The sequence below is a fragment of the Aythya ferina genome, assembly GCF_964211825.1.
Source record: "Aythya ferina genome assembly, chromosome: 17".
NCBI classification, from domain to species: domain Eukaryota; kingdom Metazoa; phylum Chordata; class Aves; order Anseriformes; family Anatidae; genus Aythya; species Aythya ferina.
In genome coordinates this window covers 9989422-10011549 of record NC_140316.1, presented here as the reverse complement: position 1 = coordinate 10011549, position 22128 = coordinate 9989422, and the positions used below count along the sequence as shown (strand labels likewise).

General features: G+C 42.1%; 1 protein-coding gene across 5 annotated transcripts in view; it reads left to right on the top strand.

Annotated features, from left to right (window-relative positions):
- The first annotated feature begins 527 nt into the window (after positions 1-527).
- MED13L (mediator complex subunit 13L) overlaps positions 528-22128 on the top strand; it is a 211219-nt gene continuing 189618 nt past the window's right edge. For 4 of the 5 annotated variants that reach the window (XM_084539089.1, XM_084539087.1, XM_084539086.1 and 1 more), the window contains exon 1: positions 19203-19790. Coding sequence is in view for 2 of the 5 variants with exons in the window: in XM_084539086.1 (XP_084395212.1) it covers positions 19719-19790 (72 nt within the window). In the remaining 3 variants the exon portion in view is untranslated. Of the gene's footprint in view, positions 661-14121; positions 14197-14526; positions 14575-16288; positions 16363-19202; positions 19791-22128 lie in introns of those variants that run through there. The other variant, XM_084539088.1, reaches the window with a different exon arrangement.

Here is a 22128-nt window from a genome sequence, read left to right as displayed (position 1 = left end):
TTGGAATAAAATCCTAAATCTCACCTAGGTGTATTTTGGATTTTCTGTTGAATTTTTTTGTCCGTCCAGACTCATACAAATACATTTGCGTGTGTCCATGCCTACAGCAGTGTGAAAAGCAAATTAAAAATCACAAACAGCAATAGAATTGTATTTCGGTAGTAATTTCCAACAAAAGTATTTATGTAGCCATTTTGAAATCTGTGTGCTCCTGCCTGGAACACTTTATGCGAGAAAAGATAGAGGGCAAGACAAGGCATCCAGTTTAGATTTTAACCCAAGCCATTGTATAATTTCCATGATATGTATGGCAAATAGATAAAGATACAGGGTGAAATTTTTGAAAATTTTCGTTGGAATGGGACCTGGGCACCTGACAGTCCTGAAAATCAGTGGGGCTTGGATAATTTCATCAATTCTGGAATTGTTAGAAATTTTGTTAGTAATTACAAATTTCATTAGTAATTACATTACTAATTTTGAAATATTATTTCTCCTGTTGCAAGGACAAAAGTCAGTTCAGGAGACCTGATGAAACAAATCCCCAGGAGTTGGAATCTTCATGCATTGCAGACTGAAGAATGGGCTAAATCCATGTGCTACAGATGTTTGCTGAGTGCAGTTGGATGCATATTTCCAGGAACAGAAACTCACCCTACTGTAAGTCCTGTGCTCTTTACTCTCCTTTGATTTCAGTGAGACCATGCATGAGAGGACACAGTCTTTGCAGGTCCAATTTCTAGATAAAGCAATTTATTTATTTGTTAATGATAAAATAGAAAATCAAAAATGTATGCATTTTCCCTGTGTTTTAATGATGTGGTAGAAAATTCTTTTACCTAATTGTAACAAAGACTGGCAGTTTCCCACAGTAATAACACTGGATGGGATTGAGGACAGTAAAAGTCTTTCTGGAAAACAGATATTAGAACATAAACTCATAGAAGTTTTGTTGTATAGGAAGAATAGGAAGACTTTCTTTACATCTTACTACTGGCTTACTACTTAAATTACTGGCTTACTACCTAAAACTATTTTCCTTTACAGAACAAGCAATTTAAAATGCAGTATTACAAACACCTTTGTCTGGAATTCTGATTCTTAAAGATATATTATTTTTAAAATTCTTGGATGGGGCAAAAGACCTTTTAATTTAAGTGTTTGACTTGGATCTACAGTTTCTGTCTGGTTGTTTCTCTATACATTTTTTCATAATGCTGGACAAGTCACCTCAGTTTCATTCAAGCTCAAATTGGATGCCAAGAGCTGGAGCCTGCCTGCTGTCTTTGCCCCCTTCATAGCCTTAAAGAGAAGCCTCAGTAAGAAGGAAAGTGAAGGATTAATTAACATCACTTGATCTGGCATTATTCATTCACTCAAAAGATAGCATGTGAGAGACAATAGGATGGAACGATTGAGGTTGATTAAATATGTGAAGTGCATCTTTTTCAAAGAGTTGGTGCTGGCTCAAGCTTTGAAAAGGTTTTGAGAGATATTGCTTTGCTTACATGATTTATGTGTGGTTTGTTTTTTAATGTGTTTCTGGTCTTCTCGATTCAATGGAAAAGCTGAAAGAATCAAATTACCCTTTTCAAAGATAAAATAATACAAAAAGGGAAACAATTATTTTCAACCTCTTCCTTTTCAAGGTGTAATCAACACAAAAGCTAAACACATTGCAGAAGGTATATTCTATTCTGCTGTTTGCAAAATTACCAGTTCCAGTGCCCAAAGCAGCTTTGAGCTGTCTCTTCTCATACTCTAGGACAGCCTATCTCCTCTCCAGTGAATTTAGTGGAAGTCCTTGTGATCAGTGTCTCTACGAGGGCCCATTTTCCCATCCCCAGCCTATTACTGCATTACACAAGAAATCTCCAATTTAGCCTCTAATCTTGGCAAGCATTTCTTGGACCATACCACTATCCTTTCATGTTGGCCAAGTTTAAAGGGGGAGAAGGAGGAGGCGAAAAAATAGCCAGCTGCTTTTAAAAACCATCGGAGCATACTGTATTTACTGAGATGGGTAATAAAGACAAACTTTGGTTCTGTTGTTTTCATTTTGGATGAAGCCTGTGTTATGTTTCGGGAACAGAGATCACGTTTTCTTGCACTTGTGTCCTATGATTGGCGTCTTGCTTAAAGACTGTGAGGAATAATCTTGTGCTCCAAAGGAAGTTGGCAATAAAGTTTACTCTATAAAAAGAAACATGCAGTTAGGATACAGTTTCCTATTCTGAGTCAAAGCAGGGTGTCGAGTCAGAAATTCCAACCTAGAGGGTCAGGAAGGATTCCAGGACTTCCTGAATCACAACTGAAATGTGCAGCCACCCTCCTGTTCCCTTCCTTTCACCCTTTTGGCCCAAGTCCCACTGGGCTTACTACTCAGACTTACTTGATTCAAATCACTGTATGGCTGGTGCTTAATGTGAATAGATACCATGCTTTCCCGTGCTGTTGCTTCTCCTCATGCGTCAGTTGAGTACTCTTGTTTCTCCCCTAACATGCTGTGCACATGACCAGTTTCCCCCCATATTTAGGAGACTTTTTCATACCTAAACCACAGGAGACACTGAACTCTACCCTAAACTGTTGTAGATAACAACTCTTGTTTCCAATGTCTTTGCTCACGACATTTCACTTGTAAAACAGAAATACTAATGAAGCTCTTTGGATAGGGATTTTATTCCATACCCACTTCTTTGTTAGAATTATTTTGAGAACACAACTTTTTAAGCAAAGATTTTTTTTCTCCTTTAAAAACCTTTTGACAGTAGAACAAAAGCACGCGCTTTTTCCGTATGATCACGTTTACAATAAAGACAGCTCACGGTGCTGTGTTTATTATGTGGCAGAGCGTTCTGTATTGGCTGTGACTTTGCAGACACACTTGTGTTGGGAACTTTCCTCACTTCTCTGTTTCTACATGTAGATGCTTGGCAACTTAACCAGAGAATAGGAAATATTTCTCATAGTTTTCATTCTCACATCATTCTGGCTCCCAAATATACGGTCACAAAGTAATATAAGAAACCATAAATGATACATGCAGTGTATCACATTGTTCTGTAATACTTTATGATGTGAAGAAGTGAAATTTCAAATCTGCCTGGAAAGAAGGCAAAGTGTAAAATGAATTAATATCTCTTGTAATGTAGAACTGCTTAAATTTGATGAAGTGGAGCTAGTAGAACTGACTTACCTGGATGGTTTTACTGAGTCATTTATTGTATCCCATCCCCCCGGTCTTCTTGCAAAGAAATATTAAATGAACTTATGACATGATTTCTTTCTCTCCACCAGCACTTGCAAGCAGCACATGCAAGGGATGAAATGTTCAAATGTAAAGATAATGCAGTAATTAGCAAAGACAATAGGAACCTAAAAAAGAGAAGAAAATCTAAAAGAAGTAAAAAAATTAGAAGGGAAATTAACTTGTAGGCAAGTGAATTCATGAGATGAGCAAATTCACTGAAGGATTGATTGGGGGTTCTGTGGATCAAAAAGCATCCTTTTGCAAGGGGCCTACCATGATGTCATTAGGTAAAGCGGTAAGTGGTAAAGCAAGGCAAAATAAGTCGGTGCCTTAATCACTAGGCTTTAATAATTCTCCTTCTCTTTTGTCCAGTGTATCTTTCACTCTGCCACACGCTGGACTATCATCAAAGGATGGGTGGAGAACACTTCACCTACAACACCCTGTAATTTAGCAGTTAGGTCATTTTCATGGGAGATGCGGGTTTGAACCTCCACAGGCAGATGTCTTCCACTTCCTTGTTACTGGATTCAAAGGGGACATTACCCCAGCATCTTAAGAAAATATTTTCTAGAAAAAGACCTTAGGTTCCTAAGCTTGAGAAAAATGTTCTTGGCTGGGGATCCAGTTGTGTCAGAGTTGAGCAAAGGTGGCCATGAAGGTCATAATCTTGTTTCTGAGGACCAAGAGGCATACAGATTTGTTGAAGGGAGAGGCTTCATACCATGGTTCTCTTCAGTGTTTCCCCCTGGCTGGGCTGAGAGTCCTCTCAGCAGCACATTATCTTCTGTGACTGCCTTGCTGAGGAATCAAACTTTCTTCATGATTGAATGTCCTGAACACATGCCTGTGGACACCTTTCTGGAAGAAGAGTGCCTTCTTTCAGATAGGCTCATGCATCAGCCTTAGTTCCTTGTAAATCTAGCCCTCAGTGCTTTTCCTGTCAGATTAACTTGTCTGGTAGCTCTCAGGTGTAGACCAAACCAACTAAGTATGATGCCAACACCTCAAGCTCTTGATTCTTCTCTGCTCTTCTTAGCAGGAAGGTGTGAAGTGGTCCTGAATCAAAGACACACTGTTCTACATTGACTTGGCACATCTGTATGGGGCACGTGTTTGGATAACGCAGAATCTAGCCTTTATTCTTCCTTGACATGAAAAAAACTGCATCCCAAATCCAATGCCACGCTGAAAAAACTATCTCAAGCTCTTTCCCCATTCAAGACACTGGCAGTTGTTTGTCTTTCTTATTTCTCGTTTGCTATGTAACAGCCAACAAGATGTCAAACTGAGAGCAAGCATGGGATGGCAGTCTCTCCTTTACTGCTTTTACTCAAGCATGTGCAGGTTATTTTAGATGATGATTCCTTTACAGGAGAAACAATGAAGTGTATGAATCAAATGTTTTCACAGCGGCTGAAAACTATAGCTTGGCAACAAATGGGAGCGGGAAAGCATTAAAGCCAATGTAGTAATAACAGGCAGGGAAAAAAGAGAGAGATGGGGTGGAAGATAACAAGGTGTTGGGTAGAGCGCACAGGAAAAATTAGATGAGGAAAGGAATGTGAAAAAATGGAGAGGTAAAGGTTGAGGAATCTGTCTGGCCAGGTAAGTAAGCTGTAAGAACTGCAGACTGACCTCAGATGAGATAATAATATGTATTTTCACAACAACTTAATAATAGTAGTGAAGCAATTGGATTGCACAATGGTCTGAGAAATGGATGCTTCTAACGCTGATTTCTAGCACCTGGCCTTGTATTGTGGTGGCCAGGAAGCATCTCTCTGTGCAGTAGGATACACCAACATTTGGCTGTGCAGGGGACTGGCAGATGCCTTGCGGCTGCCTTCCATGAGCCTGGCCACTTCTGAGCTTCAGCTTCTGTGGTGCTTTTGAGTTGAATCTCCATTGCACTCTTCTGTGTCCTTTAAGTGGGAGTTTCTTTTATCTGAGCTGCTCTTATGCAGGTGAAAGAAAAGGTTTGGCGTCCGGCACTTCAGTGAAATTTTATGGCTTGAGGTTTTCGTATAACTTGTTCAAGGAGTTTAAGGCACATGGCCAAGCATGCAGCTGATCTGTGTTTTGGTTGTCCCTGTGTCGAAACCTGAAGAGCTTTTTCTTTTCCTGTTCTTATCCTGGAAACTACTCTTAAATCTGTGTCCAACAGATGGCTCCTCTGCATTCACCGACAGACTTAGGGCTCATTGTGGGCTGGAGTGACCATACTGCAAAACCCCCAAACCAACCACGTATTTCCCGAAGGCAAAGGCTGAAGACTCAGAGTTTGTGGGCCCATTTTTGTGGTGTGCCCCTGTGGCAAAGGATCAGACCGATAGCATTTGCTTCACAAGCACACATGCCTAAGCGCACTGCCTTTCCCACTGAGCACGGCTTTCCTTTATTCCCCTTTTACATCACGCTTGCCTTTTCTTTGTTGTTTGTTTGGGCACAGAATCTCTTATACACGCAGTCACTTCATAAATCCTGCAGAGGATTGCCTTTTTTTTTTTTTTTTTTTTTTTTTGAACCTGAAGGCATAATGTAGCACGTTTCACAGCCACAGCCGTACTGATCTGAAAACCTGCTGGTGACACTCACGTGCAGTTTGCCCTGCAGCTGAATTAACCCAGGTCTCTAGGAGAAAAGAGCAGACCTTGAGCTGCTCTGCTTTTCCCTTTCGGTGTACCTAAGCCACTTCAAAACACGGCAAATTTATAACGTGTGGTGTCATCTCACAGCCTCTGCCAATGAATGTAAATGGCATAAAGAGCATGTGGAACAGATGGAATGAGACATGCACGTAAAGAATTAAAGTATTTGTGAGGGAATTTGGCAAGGATATTGGAATGCTTCAAGCTCTGTGTACGGGGGTGGCGAGAGGGAGACCGGGATGAGTTGGGGGGGGCTGTATTCTGGTGATCCATTTCTTTCAGAAACAATATGTGACCTATTTCTGTAATTGCGCTAAACACAGCAACACATACTCCTTCTTTTCCCTGCTCCTGATACCTTTCAAGGAGGCTTGACAACTTCTTTATATGGAGAAAATGTTTCCTTTGGGAAGAGATGTGAATTTTTTTTTGTTTGTTTGTTTTTTTTTCAAATACTAGAGGAAATTAAGAATAGCAAAGAGAAAAAAAACAAAACAAAACATGAGGAGGAACAGACTGATGTGTTGCACTATCAGTAGTAGTGCACTTACCTGTGCCCCATGCAAGAGAGTGGCATAAGCAGCAAAGGAGGTATTAGGTTAATGCAGTTTTTAAATTCACTTTTGTGAAATGACTTAGGGTTTTTAATCTGTAAATGGTCTCGAGTATTGACTTAGTCTGTTTTTAAAATTACTTGTTAGGATATGTTGGCCACACACAAACGAGAGCTTCTTGAGTGGCTAATTAAATTGGAAAGGAAGAAGTGACATAAGGAAAAGCCAATGGAGAATGGAATAAAAAGCAATAGGCTTCTACTGACCCATTCCTTTCATGCTTCCTGTAGGTATACCAGGGACTAACATGTTCAACCAGTTCATTGCACAGCCCTTACCTTAGAAGGTACTTCTGGAAGCTCTTGACCACAGCTTGGATTTTTTTGAGAGTAGTCTTACAGGGAGCTGCCTGCTCAGCTGCAAGCCACCGGTCACACACTTACACAGCTTTCAGTGACATCCCAATCTGAATCATTTCAAACCAGGTCTGTCACCTTCAGCCTCCCTTTCTCAGTGAGGGGTAATAGGAGCACTAAGTCTGGATAAAGGTCTTGTTTGCTGCTAGTTTCATACAAGTGCAGAGAAGGCTTCTTCCAGCCTCAGGAAAAGCAGACACATTAACTGAAAAGATTTTTGGAAGAAAATAAAAATGACTTTCAGTTGAACAATGCAGACTGGCAGTCCTAAGAAAAGGTAGCACCTGATGGTTTTCATTAAATCACTAACACAGCTTCTAGCGGTGCTACTGGACTTTAAAGGAAGCCCACATCCAGTTAGTTTGCCCCAGAAGAAATCCTGAAACAATGATGTGTATAGAGGAGACAACTCGGGTTTCCCTTGATAATCATAAAGGGCTCAAATTACCTTCCTTTCCATCCCCAAAGGGGGCATAAATACTTCATTTATGAGATTGTTTGCGCATGACTAATCTATTTCTACTTGCTAATTGTAATGAGTAATGCATCTTACAAGACAAATATTAGCTTGTAATAATACCTGAACAAGTAGATTTATAAGCGTTAAGTGAAAATACAAATAATTAGCAGAAGCTGACTGGTATTATCTTCTAATTAACTGTGAAGACACTTCCTATTTGGAAGAAAAAGTATCAGGATCTCTCAGGAAGCTGTAGAAAGAAGCAGGCCAAGCTACTGTTCTCTTGAAAAGGAGGCACTAGTCAGGTAATATTTAATTTTCGTGGGAGCTGAATTCAGTCATACTTCCCCCACTGACGTCAGTGCAAGAAAAGCACTTTCAGCCTGTTCCTACCTGCTGAGACCATATGTCCACTGGGAAGAATTTGGCAGCCATCTCCAAGTAGAGGTAATTATAGGAGACAGGAACTGTTCTGGTAGCACAGTTCGGGACTTATTTCTGCACGGCCCGACTAGCTGACCACTACTTAACGAAACTTGATCTGAAGGAATGTTGTTGACCAAATACTGGGTTTGATACGTACAGTACGTCCGACCTGGGCTGTTGTGCCTTGTCTAAACAGACCGCCAGGACTCTGCAGCGAGGTTACAAGTGCTTTGGTAAACGTGGGTTCTCCTGAAGTAAGGTGGGATATCAGAATGGTTACGGAATACATCTCCTGATTGCTTTGTGTTTATTGACACAAACAGTGCCAAAGTGATTTCCCAGCTGTTGGGCTGCAACGTTTGTGTACGGGCTAAAGTGCCACAGCTTGTATTGTATTTGAAAACTGAACTTAAAGGAATTCTGTTGCTTTTGGTACCTCCTGAATGCCTGCTTACATGCTCTCCGGGGACTTCTGTCCTTGCTGCCGAGAGGCAGGGCTTGAGTATTGATTCCCACCCTGCGCCAGAACGTCCTTGATAGGGAGATCGCTGGCTGACCCCAGGCTGGAGCCAAAGTACACAGCAGCATCCCGGCAGCGGGCGTGATGACAGAGTTTGACCTGAGGTATTAGCCTGCGGCAGAAGCAAGCATGACGCTGTAGACACAGCGTCTGCAAACGGATGGAACTGATGGACTCCTGGCTCTGAAGTTGCAAACTGGATTTTGGCACATACATGGTATCATTACTTCAAAAATAGTGTTCTGGAATAACTTTTTACAGCGCTGATGTAATTCTTTGTTTAAAATCTGCAAGAATTACCTGAAATACTGGGCCTATATTACAGACAGACATTCAGAAGCCAACTGACTGCCCTAAAACCGTGAAGGGAATTAGGGATAATGCTTTAAATGTTACCCAGCTCTTACGCTCCCAATTCCTTTCTTCAATTTTGCCCTCTTCCATGTTCTTAATACCCTGAGGAGAGATCCAAAGACTGGGAATTTGCTCACCCTGCAACTCAGGGGGTCTGTGTCCTGTTGGATGTTAGTAAAGACTTTCTGTGTCTGCTGTGCTAAACAGCAACAAAATAATGACTTGCATGCATTCATACAGTCCATCATCCTGGGTTAACATTAAAAGACAAAATAGAGATTCAGTAGCATGATTAACTTTCTCATTTTCCTCAAGCTGAACAGCTGTGATTTTAGTTTAGATTTTACCCAAAAATGTTTCTTCCAAGTATGAATTTGGAACACCAAATGTGTTTTGTCAAATACTGTATTAGCTTGGAGTTCTAGAACAGAATTTAGACACTGCTGTGTGCCTGACTTGTAGCTTTGTCAATCGTCTTAAAAAATCTCTGTTAGCAACATTTGCTATACCTCTAACTAAAAAAAAAACACCCTAATCTCAGAATAAGGCTGTACCCAAAAAGCTGGCATAAATGCAAAATAATCAGTGAGTGCAGCTACTACTTGTTTCCTAATATAACTGGAAGGGTTTGTTTAAATCAGCAGAGCTGATCTTTGCCCAAGTTGTATCCATGTGCCAGGAAACCGAAGGTCATCCCGGATTAGACGAGAACAAAATCATCTACAGCCTTCAGAAAATAAGGTTTCTAATATGAACTGCTCTTAGTCCAAGCAGGCAGTGGATGGTAAAGAACAAGAAGGCAAGGACAATTCCTGCTTTGGGCCAGAAAGCCTGCTGCTGTCGTAACCAGGTCGATGTTACTCCTTCCATCTGGTTTTGCAAACCCATTCACATTTTGAATGCTCTTCTGCATAAAATCTCAGTCAAAGGAATTTCAGCAAAAATTGTTAACTGAGATGATATGCAGGTATTAGTTTTGTTGTATGTCTTAAGTGAGGCCAAGAGGCTTCAGTCTGCGTGCAAGAAAACAGTAAATATTACTGTAAAAATCATTTTATCACATGGCATGCAAGGACAGCCATTTCAGTTTCTTCCTGAGATGAGTGGTTTCTGTCAGAAAAATTCAAAAAAACAGTAAAGCAGCATTCGCTGGCCTGCAGAAAAACAGAAGGATGAACAGATATCTCTAAGCTTGTCCAGCAGTCTGAAAGATAGGTTCCTGTTAAACAAACATTTCAAGCCATGGCTATTTTCCTGAGTAATCAAATCAAAAGCAGTTGAAATATTTTATTACCTATGAGTATAATTTCTTCTAAGACTGATCTTTTAAGTTGTTAATAGTAGGAGTGTAAAATAGTATCCTTGTAAAAATCCTAGTAAAATAGGATTTCCTCTGTAATTCCTTTTTAAGGTTAGGGCCCGTGAAACCTTAAAATCACAGAGAAATGAATTGTTTCATTTAACAAGGCTTGGAAATGGGAATGTCAACACAAGGCATCTGTGGAAATGCTGTGCCTCTAATTCTTTTATTCATTCTCTGAATTTCAGCAAAAGCTTTCAGCACAACATTTATCTGCAGTTGATGGATAACTGAATGCTTAAAAGTGGAAAAAAAATGAACATCAAAGATATCTAATGAATTATTTTAATACTTGGATCTTTCACAGAGCAAACGTCATCTTCCGTATGTTTTGTTTTCTATAAAAATACAGTTTATATGTGGCTTGAAGACAGAATTTAGCTAGAATTCACTATTTGCGCTGATTTACATTTCTTACAACTGAGCTGTGAGTGAACTTGACAGCTTTGTGGCCAAAAGGAAATCCTGGTACTTGGGGTCCAGAAGAAAAGGGCCTTAATGAGGGAAGAGAGCAACAACAGAATGTAAACCAGAACACTTCTAATTCAATCTCATTATCACTGATGGGCCTCCAGTGGGTCCTCCCTAGTTTTTCACACTCCCAGACTTGGAGCAGGACAGGGGAAAGCAAGGACAGAAGGGAGAACAGGCATCGAAAGTGAACAATGTAGAAATTAATACAAATACTGTAATGTGTGTGCCTGAGGAAAGTGAAATGCATGGACATAACCTTTTGCATTTTTGTCAATGTGCCTGTGACTCACTAGCTTTTTTAGTTTTTAGATGAGCTTCTCTCTTTAAATGGCAAAGCCCATGACAATGGCATTTACTTCAGACTGGTTTCTGTTCACCCCAGTTTTGTTCAGGATATGGCAGGAACAACTGCACGCCCCTTTTCAAGTCCCAAACTTATTCAATGGTTTCTCTCTTCAGCAGTTTGCAACCTAACTTTTTAGCCTGAGAAATCTGGAAGTACAAAAAGCTGGGGTGCTACAATTTGGTATACTTTTAATGATAAGAAAAACAAATCTAGAGGAAAGGAGAGGAAAAACTGCAATTCAAATTTAATAATGCCTGTAATGACTTGAGTATGAGTGATGGATATATGTACAATGAGATATTAAAAATGATCCCTTCCTTACAAAGAATCTGCACATTGATTGCTAAAAGACCTGAAGTTCTGGAGCTGTTGTCTAGAAGTTTATCGTATGTTTTCAGGTGGTGGCAACTCTTTCCATATATCCATATAGAAATGCGTTAGGCAGCGCTTCAGTTGAGCATATACTGTGATTTTACTGTGATGCTGTTTTCTAAAGAATCCTGGTTTTCTTTCTTTCAACTGTGTGTGAAATTGTTTACATCAGAGTACAATCAAAATAGCCCTACACAAGGATGTGTTAAAGTCAACTCTCAGAGAGCTTTTATTCACAGTTACATGATTTGCAAGAAGAGAAAGGGTATTTCTAGAAAAGAAAGAATTCATATTTGAAGGGAGATGAGTTAGGAGATAACTGAAGACAAACTGGCAACAGAAACCCACGAGAGCTTCATCGGTTCAGGCTCTAATGTGGTCAGTGATCACAGACCATAAGCCACATTTTTCATTCCTCTGTTGTAACAGAACTTGGACATGACTCAAAGAACAAAGATTTCTCAGGGCTTATAACAAAACCTTTATCTTATCTTCTTCTGATACAGTAAAGTAAGATGATTTTTAGAATTAAAAAAAAATGACATTTGCTTATATTTTTCCTGCACATTTTTTCTAAAAAGGCCATACTGCCTCTGACAGACTTTTTTTCTTTTTTTTTTTTTAATTCTGAACTGCAGAGTAAACCGTGTAAGATTTGCAGGATAAATCCATATGTATTTCAGGGCAATATTTTGCAATTCTTGTTTTAACAGCCATAAACACCTTCTAATGCCAAAGGGGAAGAGGACTTTAATCCAGATAAAATAAATTTCTTAAACACTAAAAACTGTACTCAGATTTATGGGCCAATTTTAATATTTGAGCTCCCATGCCAAAAGCTGCACATTCCACATGTGCAGCACGGGGTGTTGCCTGACTGCCTGCTTCCAAGGTCAGAGCACATCAAGCTACATCACCCATCCAGACCTACCCTGCGATCTATTCCAGTGAATAAACTTGGAGTTTTGTTCTCAGAATGTGTTCGCCAAATGTTATTTCCATATTTACTTTGCCTTTTAGCCTTAAATCTTTTAAAATTTTTTCTCTTGTAGTATTTTTATCCTGTATCTTATTTCACACCTTTTAATAAGCTGAATTCTTACCAAGCGAGCACAACAACATCTGAAAGATGAAATCTATCTCTTTGATGGTATGAAACCATGACCCAACAGGCCCACTCTCTGCCTAGAGGGCTAGTAGGAGCTTCATGTTAGATTATTAAATCCTTTAGAAACTCAGGTATGTTTATTCATAATGCAAGGTATCTAGCAGACATCACAATTCTTTCCTCTTTTGAGTTCAAAAGTAATTTACAATTAAAAAATATTTGCCATTTTGCTCTGCTTAAATCATGCTCCCCTTTTATTCTGGAGTACTTTCAGTTGTCGTTTTCTCCTTTCTGGTTTTCCAAATAGCTTGTTTGCCTCAGTCCTACAGAATATTTAAATGAGAATTCACAATTGTGTCTCACAGAAACCAGCAGGGCATGCTGATGCACAAAACTGTTCTTTACCTCCAACTAAAAATAAACACACTCCTTGGGCAGCTCCCTTGTTGTAAGTCCTTGCTGGCCATCACCCCATGTGGAGACTTCGACCACTTACACATCAGCTTTGCAAAGGTCCTTGTGGTGTGTATATATATATATATATTATTTTTTTTAAGTGAAAGCTTTCTACCACATCAATAGCATTTTGACTTTCAGATTGGACATCATACACGGGACTGCCTAAAGCTTTAATTATTAATCTTATTTAGTACTATTTTCAACTATTATTTTTAGCATGGTATTTTCTTGAGAGTAACGGTTTGCATTTGGCTATGATTTTATTCATCCCTTCCAGTTACACCTGAAATGTCATCTAAATATCACCATGACGTGGGAAAGAAATCAGGGTACTTCTCTGCTCCTGAATTAGTTTTATCCTGCCATCCAAAACCACCTTGTAAAGAGTTTCCTTATTTTTTTTTTTTCTTGAATTGTTTGCTGGCAACTTAAACTTAATGTGACCAAAGTTAGCCATCCTTTGTCCCTGACTCCCTTGCTTCTGTCACTAGTAAAGGCACTGTGTTATTGATATTGCTCTTTATAACAAGTCAAGCACCTCTGGCACCTTCCTGCCTTTCGTTGTTCATTCCTTTGCTCATACCAGTGGTCACCACTCTTACTCTGCTCCTGCTACTACTTCATCCTTAATAGTAAGAAATGACCTTTGCTCTTGCTTGCCGGTAGAAGACCTTACCTAGGCTCCTCTTGCCTGCCCCTGCTTCCTTTCCTGCCTCTCTTCTCTCTTTTACAATCCAGAAAATGAGGAAATACTAAGGTAATTCCTCTGATTTTTGATAAAAATATAGGAGCGTTTTCTTGTAACCCCGTATGCAGATTTCCTCCTGCTTCACCAGGGTAAGTGTAATGGTTCATGGTAATTGTAATTATGGCTCTCCTATTAACCTGGACTTTTCTTCTCTTTTCACTTTGCGAATGATACGACCTTCAGTTAATCTGTGTCCTCTAAAACAGTTTGAAGATTTCTTTCAACATTATCTTCCAGGTGTGTAAAACTTCCCAAAATTGCCTTTCCAGGTCATTAACCTTTCCTCAAACTACTCCTTAATAGGCACTGTTACCACAGTCTTCATTATGAGCAAATAAAGTGAATTTCAGGGAATTTTCAGGTGTATAATTCTCAGAGATGTGTTGAGACATTGACCTCTGCCACCTGCGTGCTTTTCTGAACCCCACCAGGGCCTGACCCTGAGGCAGCTGTGCCATGTGAGGTTTGTTCACCTAAGAAATTCCAGGGACATCAACAGATTTAGTGGGGTGAAGCTGTTTGTTTCTGAGGGCATTTGCAATATTCCTGCAGAATAGCAGCTGGGGGGGGTCTGGCATCACATCTGGCAGTAGCCTGTATTTCATCTTTTCTTTATCCAGGACAAGGAACAGAAACTCCGTGAAGTCCCAGCAGATGATCCCTGCTGCCGTTGATTGTGAAAGGACAATATTCAGGTACCAGAGAACATAAAAAACCTCAGACAGCCTCTCTTGGGCAGGTTTGGGGTCACGTGGGATGTGGTTGTATTGCTTTTGTGCACGATAAAATAATCTGCTACTCGTTTTGATTAAAAATACACTGAGTGTCTATAGCTATTCCTATACTTAGGGTGATCATAAACAGACCGCCTGGATTTATCTTGCAATGTTTATTGATAACGATGGTGAACAAGGATGACTAATTCAAAGGCCACAGTCTAATCGCTCGCTGGGCTTAAACTGTGGGACTCATGTACTACTTCTCTACAAACAGATCTTTTATTGATGTGTTTATTTTCCTCTTAGGTAAAAGTACCTCCCTTCAGAAACACGGTGTCTTGTTGTAAAGCTGAGGTAATTTTTTATCTTTATTGATACAATGAATAAATTTACTAATATAGCCAGTCACATATCTTAATGATATTAAAAAGTTACTTAACATGCAATCTCTAGATTATGAATGTTTAAAAAAATATCCCAAAGGACTGTTTAGTATGGATTTAATGTATGATTTTTTAAAAAAATTATTTTTATGTTAAAGTTAAATGCTGTTAATTTATTCATGTCAGTGAACTATTTTTCTTTTCTTTTAAGTGTTCAATTTGTGGAAGTAAAGACATTTGGTTTAAAAACAAAACCATTATGTGTTCTTATTCATAACCACTTGAACAAAAAATGTAATTACTGGATAAATTAAAAAACACTTAAGAAATGTATGCAGCCTCATAAAAAGTAGACAATGAGCCTACTGGAAACATGTTTGAAATTAGCCTGTTCAGCTGCACTGTATTGCAAAAACATGCAGTAACAAACTACATGAATCATGGACAATGAACTTCTAAAATCGTTGGGGTTTTGAAATCACTAAATTGAGAAGACTTCATTTAAGAGCATCTCATGGGTGGGCGGGAGGATCTAAACATTTATTTTTTGACTTGGAGAAAAGTTAAAGACCATTTACTTGTACTATATTCATAATTTTATTCTCCTCATTTTCCTCTACCCTACCCTTTCCATTACTGGGAATTGTAGGCATCTGGAGAGGAAAATGTGGGAAACGGTAAAAATGATGCTTGATTAAATTAGACACAAGACAATCCTTATTTATACTGCAAAAGCTAGAAGTTGTGCTAGTGAATAGCCATAGTGTCTATCTCAAATGTGTGAAAAATTACGAACACTTCAAAAAAAAAAAAATCCATTTGCAGCTCTTCCAGCTAATGACTAAAATTGTCCAGAATTTATCTGAAACTTTTTATCAAGACTGTCAGTCACAACAAGCAAGCTCTTATTTTTATATTCCTGGAGGTTAAAAAAACAAACACAAGTGTATATAACATTAAAATAAACCTTTCATTTTTCTTACAAAGTTTGCAAATCTTAGTTTTCTAAGTGTAACTTCAGTTAGAAAAATCCTTATAGATTTATCTTTATTAAGCTATACAACTCAAAAATAAAATTTGAGCAGAGAAATACAAGATTATCTTTCTCTTATTGATTTTTGTTGCCTTGCATTTTGAAGTAATTTGTATTGATCATGTCTTTGTAATATTTGGATGTCAGAGAAGAGGCTAATTTCTAAGAAAATTGGAAAATGACAAGATGTAGAATTATACAAAGCCAGTAGCATAGCTACCACTGTTGCATTTCAGTTAGGATTTGGACTTACTCTCATACAAACATGTGGGCCTATCTTGACAATAATGACTGTGCTGGAAACAACAATTGAGAGGGGGGTGTTTTGGCAACTTAGGCTTCTAAGCATTTCTTTTGCCTAGAAATGCATTATCTGACGTGAAATGCCAAACACTTCTTCTTTTTGATACTGATGAAACTTGGCTGACCTCCAGTACTGCTCCTGATGTAAGAAGGGCCAAACTCATAACACTGCCTGAATCCAGTGCTCGAGCCAGTTGTATTGCTCAAGTAAATATTTTTGTTATAAATCTGCTGTGCTTAAAAGCACAGCAAAGTTGACGTACCTTAATAACAACAAACCCAAGCGATTGCTTGACATTTTAGATTTGCTTTAACTTCCTGACATCTTTGTTTTTTCCTCCATGTTTAGTTTGAAGCAGAAGCAACACCTGCTGGTGAAAACAAAGTCTACGAAACTGCTGAGCCATCCTCCTGGAAGAACAGGTTTGATCATTACTGTAGGCTTTAGTAAGGTGTTGTAGAATAAAATAATCTTGCCTATCTCTATTTGGACTCTAATTCTGGGAGGTGTCCAGAAGGGTAGGTAACTGGCTCCTTTCCAGAGCACTTACCAGTAGTGAGGGGTAAGTGTGACACAGCTGATCTCCAGGAGGCTGGAAACTCCTTTCTAGTTCAGAGTTTTGGTCTTGCTGCTTGCAGTTTAATGCTGGCAGAATTAATTAGAAAGTTCCTATACCTTGCTACTACAGAAAAATGGTTGTTTGGTTAAGATCGGAAACCCAGTGGTGTTGGGCATGTTCATCGATAAGTTGGCAGTAAAAGAAAACAGGGAATAAAACTTGAATACCCTGAGTTGGGAAACACGTTCCACCACATACCATCTAGGATAATTATGCATGAGCAAGTGTCACCTGTGCTTGTATATGATATCCCTAAGTGGAACAACTTCTGTTCTAAGTAACACTATTGACAGAAGACAGCAAGGGAACTCTCCTGGTTTGATACACAGAAGTGAATGATTAGGCTATAGTGATTTCTCTTGTCTGATAAATTGAACATAATATGAAGTCAAGTAACCAGTAAAAGACTTAAAGAGATGGTATCTTTTTTCAGTTTAAAAACAAATTGAACTTTGCAATGCAGAGACGTGGCCAAAACTTTAAACTGGTAGCTCTGCACAAATGCAAACAGAACAGCAAATCTTTGACTTTAAAACATTCGCTCACAAAGGGAATGTAATTACACTGAAAGATATTTAGTTTAAGGAGTTGTTAGCTTTCAAAAGAATCCTGAAAAAATGGCAGAAGCAGCAGTGTGAGTATATTAACATTTATCCCCCAAAAACAGATTTGAATTATGTGTTAGGCCGCAGTGGGGGTTATCTTAAGATCAGGAGAAAATCAGGCACAGTAGGTCATTTTACTTGCGAGATACAGAAGAGAAATGCTGACAAGTGGGTGTACCGTTTGGAGGGTAAGCAGTGCATGGAGGAAACATGAATACACTGGTCTGCAGGGTCTAATTCTGCACACTGTTGTTGCTCTCTGGGATAAGTAATAAAGTGATCCTCGATTTCAAAATATTTTTATAATAAGAAAAACATTATTTTTTTCCTGTTAATGGATGTTTTATTTCAGAAATGGAGCGGATGCTTTATAAAAGTGTTTGTTGTACCCTAGGCATTACTTAGTAATTGGACTTATAACTGAAGCTGGAGTGTATTAATGTGGAAGGGTGAGTTTTTCAACCTTTGTGGTTAACACGTGTTGCTTGACAAATTTGCAAGTGTCACATTGTGTTCTCTGTTTATGAGACTTGTCTCTAAAACAAAGGGGAGTAATATGGACCAGAGTACTCTACTCTGCTGATTCTGCTCTGCCAGCTTGCAGCAAGTGCTTCCTAGAATATTGGCAGTTTGACTACTTCGTCAGCTTTGTCCCTTACCAATTCGGAGCTTTCACAACACCTTTGTGGCACTTTGATCTCCTGCATGAAATGAAGGAAGGTAAAAAGCTCTCCCTAGGGTGAGTTTGGAGTTTATTTGGTGATTTAGCATGTTCAAAACTAAAAAGTGCACTTGTAGCTGAACGTGAATATTTAAATTGTGTGTTTGGAAACACCAGCAGAGCCCCAGCCCTTGCAAGACAGAATCCTGTTTGGTGTGACAGTGACGTGAACGGGGCACAATAGATTTGTCGGTGGCAGAACGCACGCCGTGAGAACGCCGGCCTGGGTGGAAATTTTCTTTTAGCCCAAATTCTCTCTCTCGCTGTGTGCGTAAGTTGGGTGAATGGCAGTGATGCCTGTTTGTCTTAGAGGTTTGTTACTGTGAGGTAAGTCCAAACAAACGCCATTCAGTTGTTAGAACAGATGCTAATCTTCTTAATTTATTACAAAGAAAATAAATTGCAAAGCAAAAAAAAAAGCCTAAATAAGATTAAAAATCGTGATAAGGAAAGCTGCCATTAGGCACGGAGGGAAAACTTTTCCCACTGAATGACAGCACTGGAAACGTGCTACATTTTCTATGGAATCATAGAATGATTCTATAGGTCCTATGATTCTATGATCCTATAGATCCTGTGATCCTATAGGTTCTATGATCCTATAGATTCTATAGGTTTGTTGATCCTATAGGTTCTATGATTCTAGATTCTATGATCCTAGGATTCTATAGATACTATACGTTTTATAGATTCTATGACTATAGATTCCATGATTATATAGTTCCTATAGATCCTACAGATTCTATGGGTTCTACAGTTCTATAGATTCTATGATCCTGTTTCTGTCCCAAAGCTTGAATTTCTACACAAACTTTGTTTTTTGGACAGTGACAGTCGCTTTCTGTCCCCCGTGCAGGTCGCAGCAGCCGGTCCGTGTGATGTTCAGGCTGCTGAACTGTGACCTGCACCTGTGGGTTCCTCCGGGCTGGACCCAGCGGGACACTGGGGATGTAGAAAATCCCCAATTTTGGGCTTTCTTATGAACAAAATCCGCAATAATGACACGAGACAGCTTCACCCTGCGGCGTGCCCCCCCCTCCCGCAGCCGCTCCCCGGCCGGGGTGCCCACCGGCCTCCCCAGACCCCCATTTCCCTCCCCCCCCTCCCAGTCACCCCAACCCCCGAGCGCGCTCCCGCCTGCGCGCCCCCGGCGGGGCGGGGCCGCGAGCCGTGAGGGGAGGGAGGGGAGCGAGTGGGCGGAGCCTCCCGCCGCGCCCCGCCCCCCTCCCGCCGCGCGTCACGTGTGTCGGCGGCGCCCAATGGCGAGGCGCGGTGCGGCGGGCGGCCGCCATTGCTGTCAGAGCGGCGAGAGGCAGCGGCGGGTGCGCGAGGGCGGCCGGGCGGGGCCGCAGCGGGGCCGCCGCCAGCAGCGCTCCCGCGGCCGGGCCCGGGCCCGGGGCCGCCGCCGCCGCCTCTCCTCGTCCCCTTCCTTCCCCTCCCTCCGCTCCCGGCCTCCTTCGGCCGCAGCAGCGAGCGGAGGAGCCGCGGCCTCCGCCGGGCGGCGCCCCCCCGCTCCCCGCCGCCTGCAGGCCGCGGAGCCGCTCCGCCCGCCGCCGGGGGGGGGCCGCGGCTGGGCGCTGAGGGAGGCCCCCCCCCTTCTTCTTCCTCCTCCTCCTCCTCCTCGCTTCGCCCCCCCCTCCACCTCCCCGCCGGGGGCCCCCTGGAAGCAGCGCCGTCCCGGCCTCTCCTCCGCCGCCTCACGCCCCCTGCCGGCCGCGCTGCCCCCCCCTGCCCCGGGCTGGGGTCGGGGCTTAGCGCCCGCTGCTCCCCCAGCCCCGCCGGGCCCGGCCCCTCAGACATGCCCCGCTCCGGCGGCGCGGCTCGCCGAGGATCATGACGGCGGCGGCCAACTGGGTGGCGAACGGGGCCAGCCTGGAGGACTGCCACTCCAACCTCTTCTCGCTGGTGAGTGGGGTCACCGGGAAGGGTGAGGGGGGGGGGAGACAAATGATTTGGGTACCGGGGGGGAGGTGGGTCGCGGCCAGCACCCCCCCCCTCAGGGGGGGTTGTTTTAGAGCCCCGCTAGCGTGGGGCTGCTCCTCCCGCTGGCTCCTCCCTCGGCTCGGCGCCCCGGGGTTGCTTCGTGCTGCTGCGCCCTCCCCGCTCGGCTGCTGGGGGGCAGGAGCTGGATGGAGCGGCCCCCTCCCCGGTAAGGCGCTGCCAGCCCTGGGGGGGTCCCTGCTGGCAGGGACAAGCGCCATGTCGGGGCTGGGGGCCTCTGCCCTGCCACTGTGTGTGTGGGGCTCGGATGGGCAGAAACGCTGTTTGTTTGTGTTTTTTTTTTTTTTTTTTTTTTTTTTTTCGGTGGAGGGAAGCAGCTGAAAATGGGCTCTGGTGGTTGGGCGGCTAGCGGAGATGTCATCCTCCCGTCTGGTTGGCGATCGACAACTTTGTACTCGGCTCGCTTGGTTTAACGCTGCAGGAATTACGTTATCAGCCAGCTGCAGCTTCGTGAGCTAAATTTAAAGCGAGAAAACGGTCTGGTTCCGTGTCAGGGCAAGGCCGCTTGGAAACGGGGTTGTTGCCGTGCCTTATTTTACCTGCCACCTGCAGGAGCTTCGTCCCTTGTGGCGGGGCAGCAGCCGGGTGAGTGGGAGGGCTGCTGGATCAGCCCCAGCCTTCTCCTGCTGCTGGGGCAGGGGGAAGGAGGAGCTCACGGTGCGTGCTGTGGTACGGCTACCACAAACTTGGAACGCAGGCTGGGTAGTGGCATACAAAAGCTCTTGGTGGGTAGCATCTCCCTTAGCTGGTGCTCTGGGAGAATTGGAGGTGGGTGAACATGTTGATTTTTAGGTTTTGTTTTCCTTTCCAACAGAAAGGAAGAGACTCATGTTAGCTTTTCTAGGAATTAAGGGGGGGGGGGGGGGGGGAAGAAAATGAGCTCAAAATGATCAATCTTTTTGTTTAATATTTTTTTTTCTGTTGCTGTATGTTTGTTATTCTGCTCCTGATGGCTTGTTATATCTGTGTGCTTTCTGTATTTTGCTCATACCTACTGAGAATTTGGGACAAGAGCTGTCGTCACTTATGCTGCTAGGAAACTGGCCCAGAGATTCTTCTGCGAGAATAAACGCAGTTCTTATTTCTGGCTCTTTGATGAACTTTTACGTTACTTAGGCTTGTACATAGGCTTCTGCTTGACAGAGTTTTCTGGGACATGCTGGTGTGTGGCAGCGCTACGTGTGTGGAGGTGCAGGGATTGTTACAGTGATCCTGAATACACGCAGAGAAAAAAAACATAAGCACGAGGGAGACGATTGGATCAGGTTGTAAGAGTGAGGTAGTGAATGTTTATCCTTTACGTGTAGAGTTGTGAGGTCCCCGTTTATTCACGGAAAATCGATTAGCGTGTTTCTGAGGAGCATAACTTCACGTAGCTGCAAACTGCAGGTCTGTCAGCGCCAACGTTAATTGGCGGTGTGCAATTAGCATGCGTTAGAATGTGGAGTTATTTCATAGTCGCTGTGGTTTGGTCTGTCTGCTTTGTTTTTTCACCCTACTAGGGAAATGTGAAATCTTTACATGGGTGCGTAACACTGTCAAAATAAATCCAGCTGAATTCTTTTGCGAGTGGGCTTACTAATGATAATGAGTTTAACGTGCCACCCTTTAATCTCCCGTGTGACTTTGTGGGAGCTCTCCATACCTGGCGTGCGGTGCTGTGCATCCAACTGCAATGCTTTTATTGTTTCCTGGCCCTGTGTGCAAAAAGTATCCAATTAAATAGTATTTTTAATGTATATACACGCATATATACAAATGCACGGTGACTGTTACTGTGAGTTACTTTCAGTTACATCAGTGTTTGTCAGGGTTTATGTACCAGTGCAGGGTACTGGGAAAGGAAATACTGACTGGGAACCTGTGGCTGACAGCGGTTGACCTTTTCACCTCAGATTGTCATATTCTTTTAAAAATTTATGAAGTGTTAAAGCTACAGTAGTCTGGGTTACTAATTAGAGAAGCTTTTGCCAATCATTTACTTTTGCAGTGCAGCAGAAGAAGAGGGTGTGCAACCCTGCCAGTCGGGGATGGGAAATCACCCCTCTTTAGGAGCGCGGTGCATTGCGAGGCTGTCCGAAACCCGTCCCACTGGTAGGCGCCGGCTACTAGAGGTCATTGTTTATCTCCAGCTTTGTTTTGGGCTGGAATCGAGAAGGAATGCTCTTGCCTGGAAAGCTGCAGCTCAGAAATGGGATGTCTGCGTGCTGGTGTTGAGGCACACTTCATCCCACGAGCACTG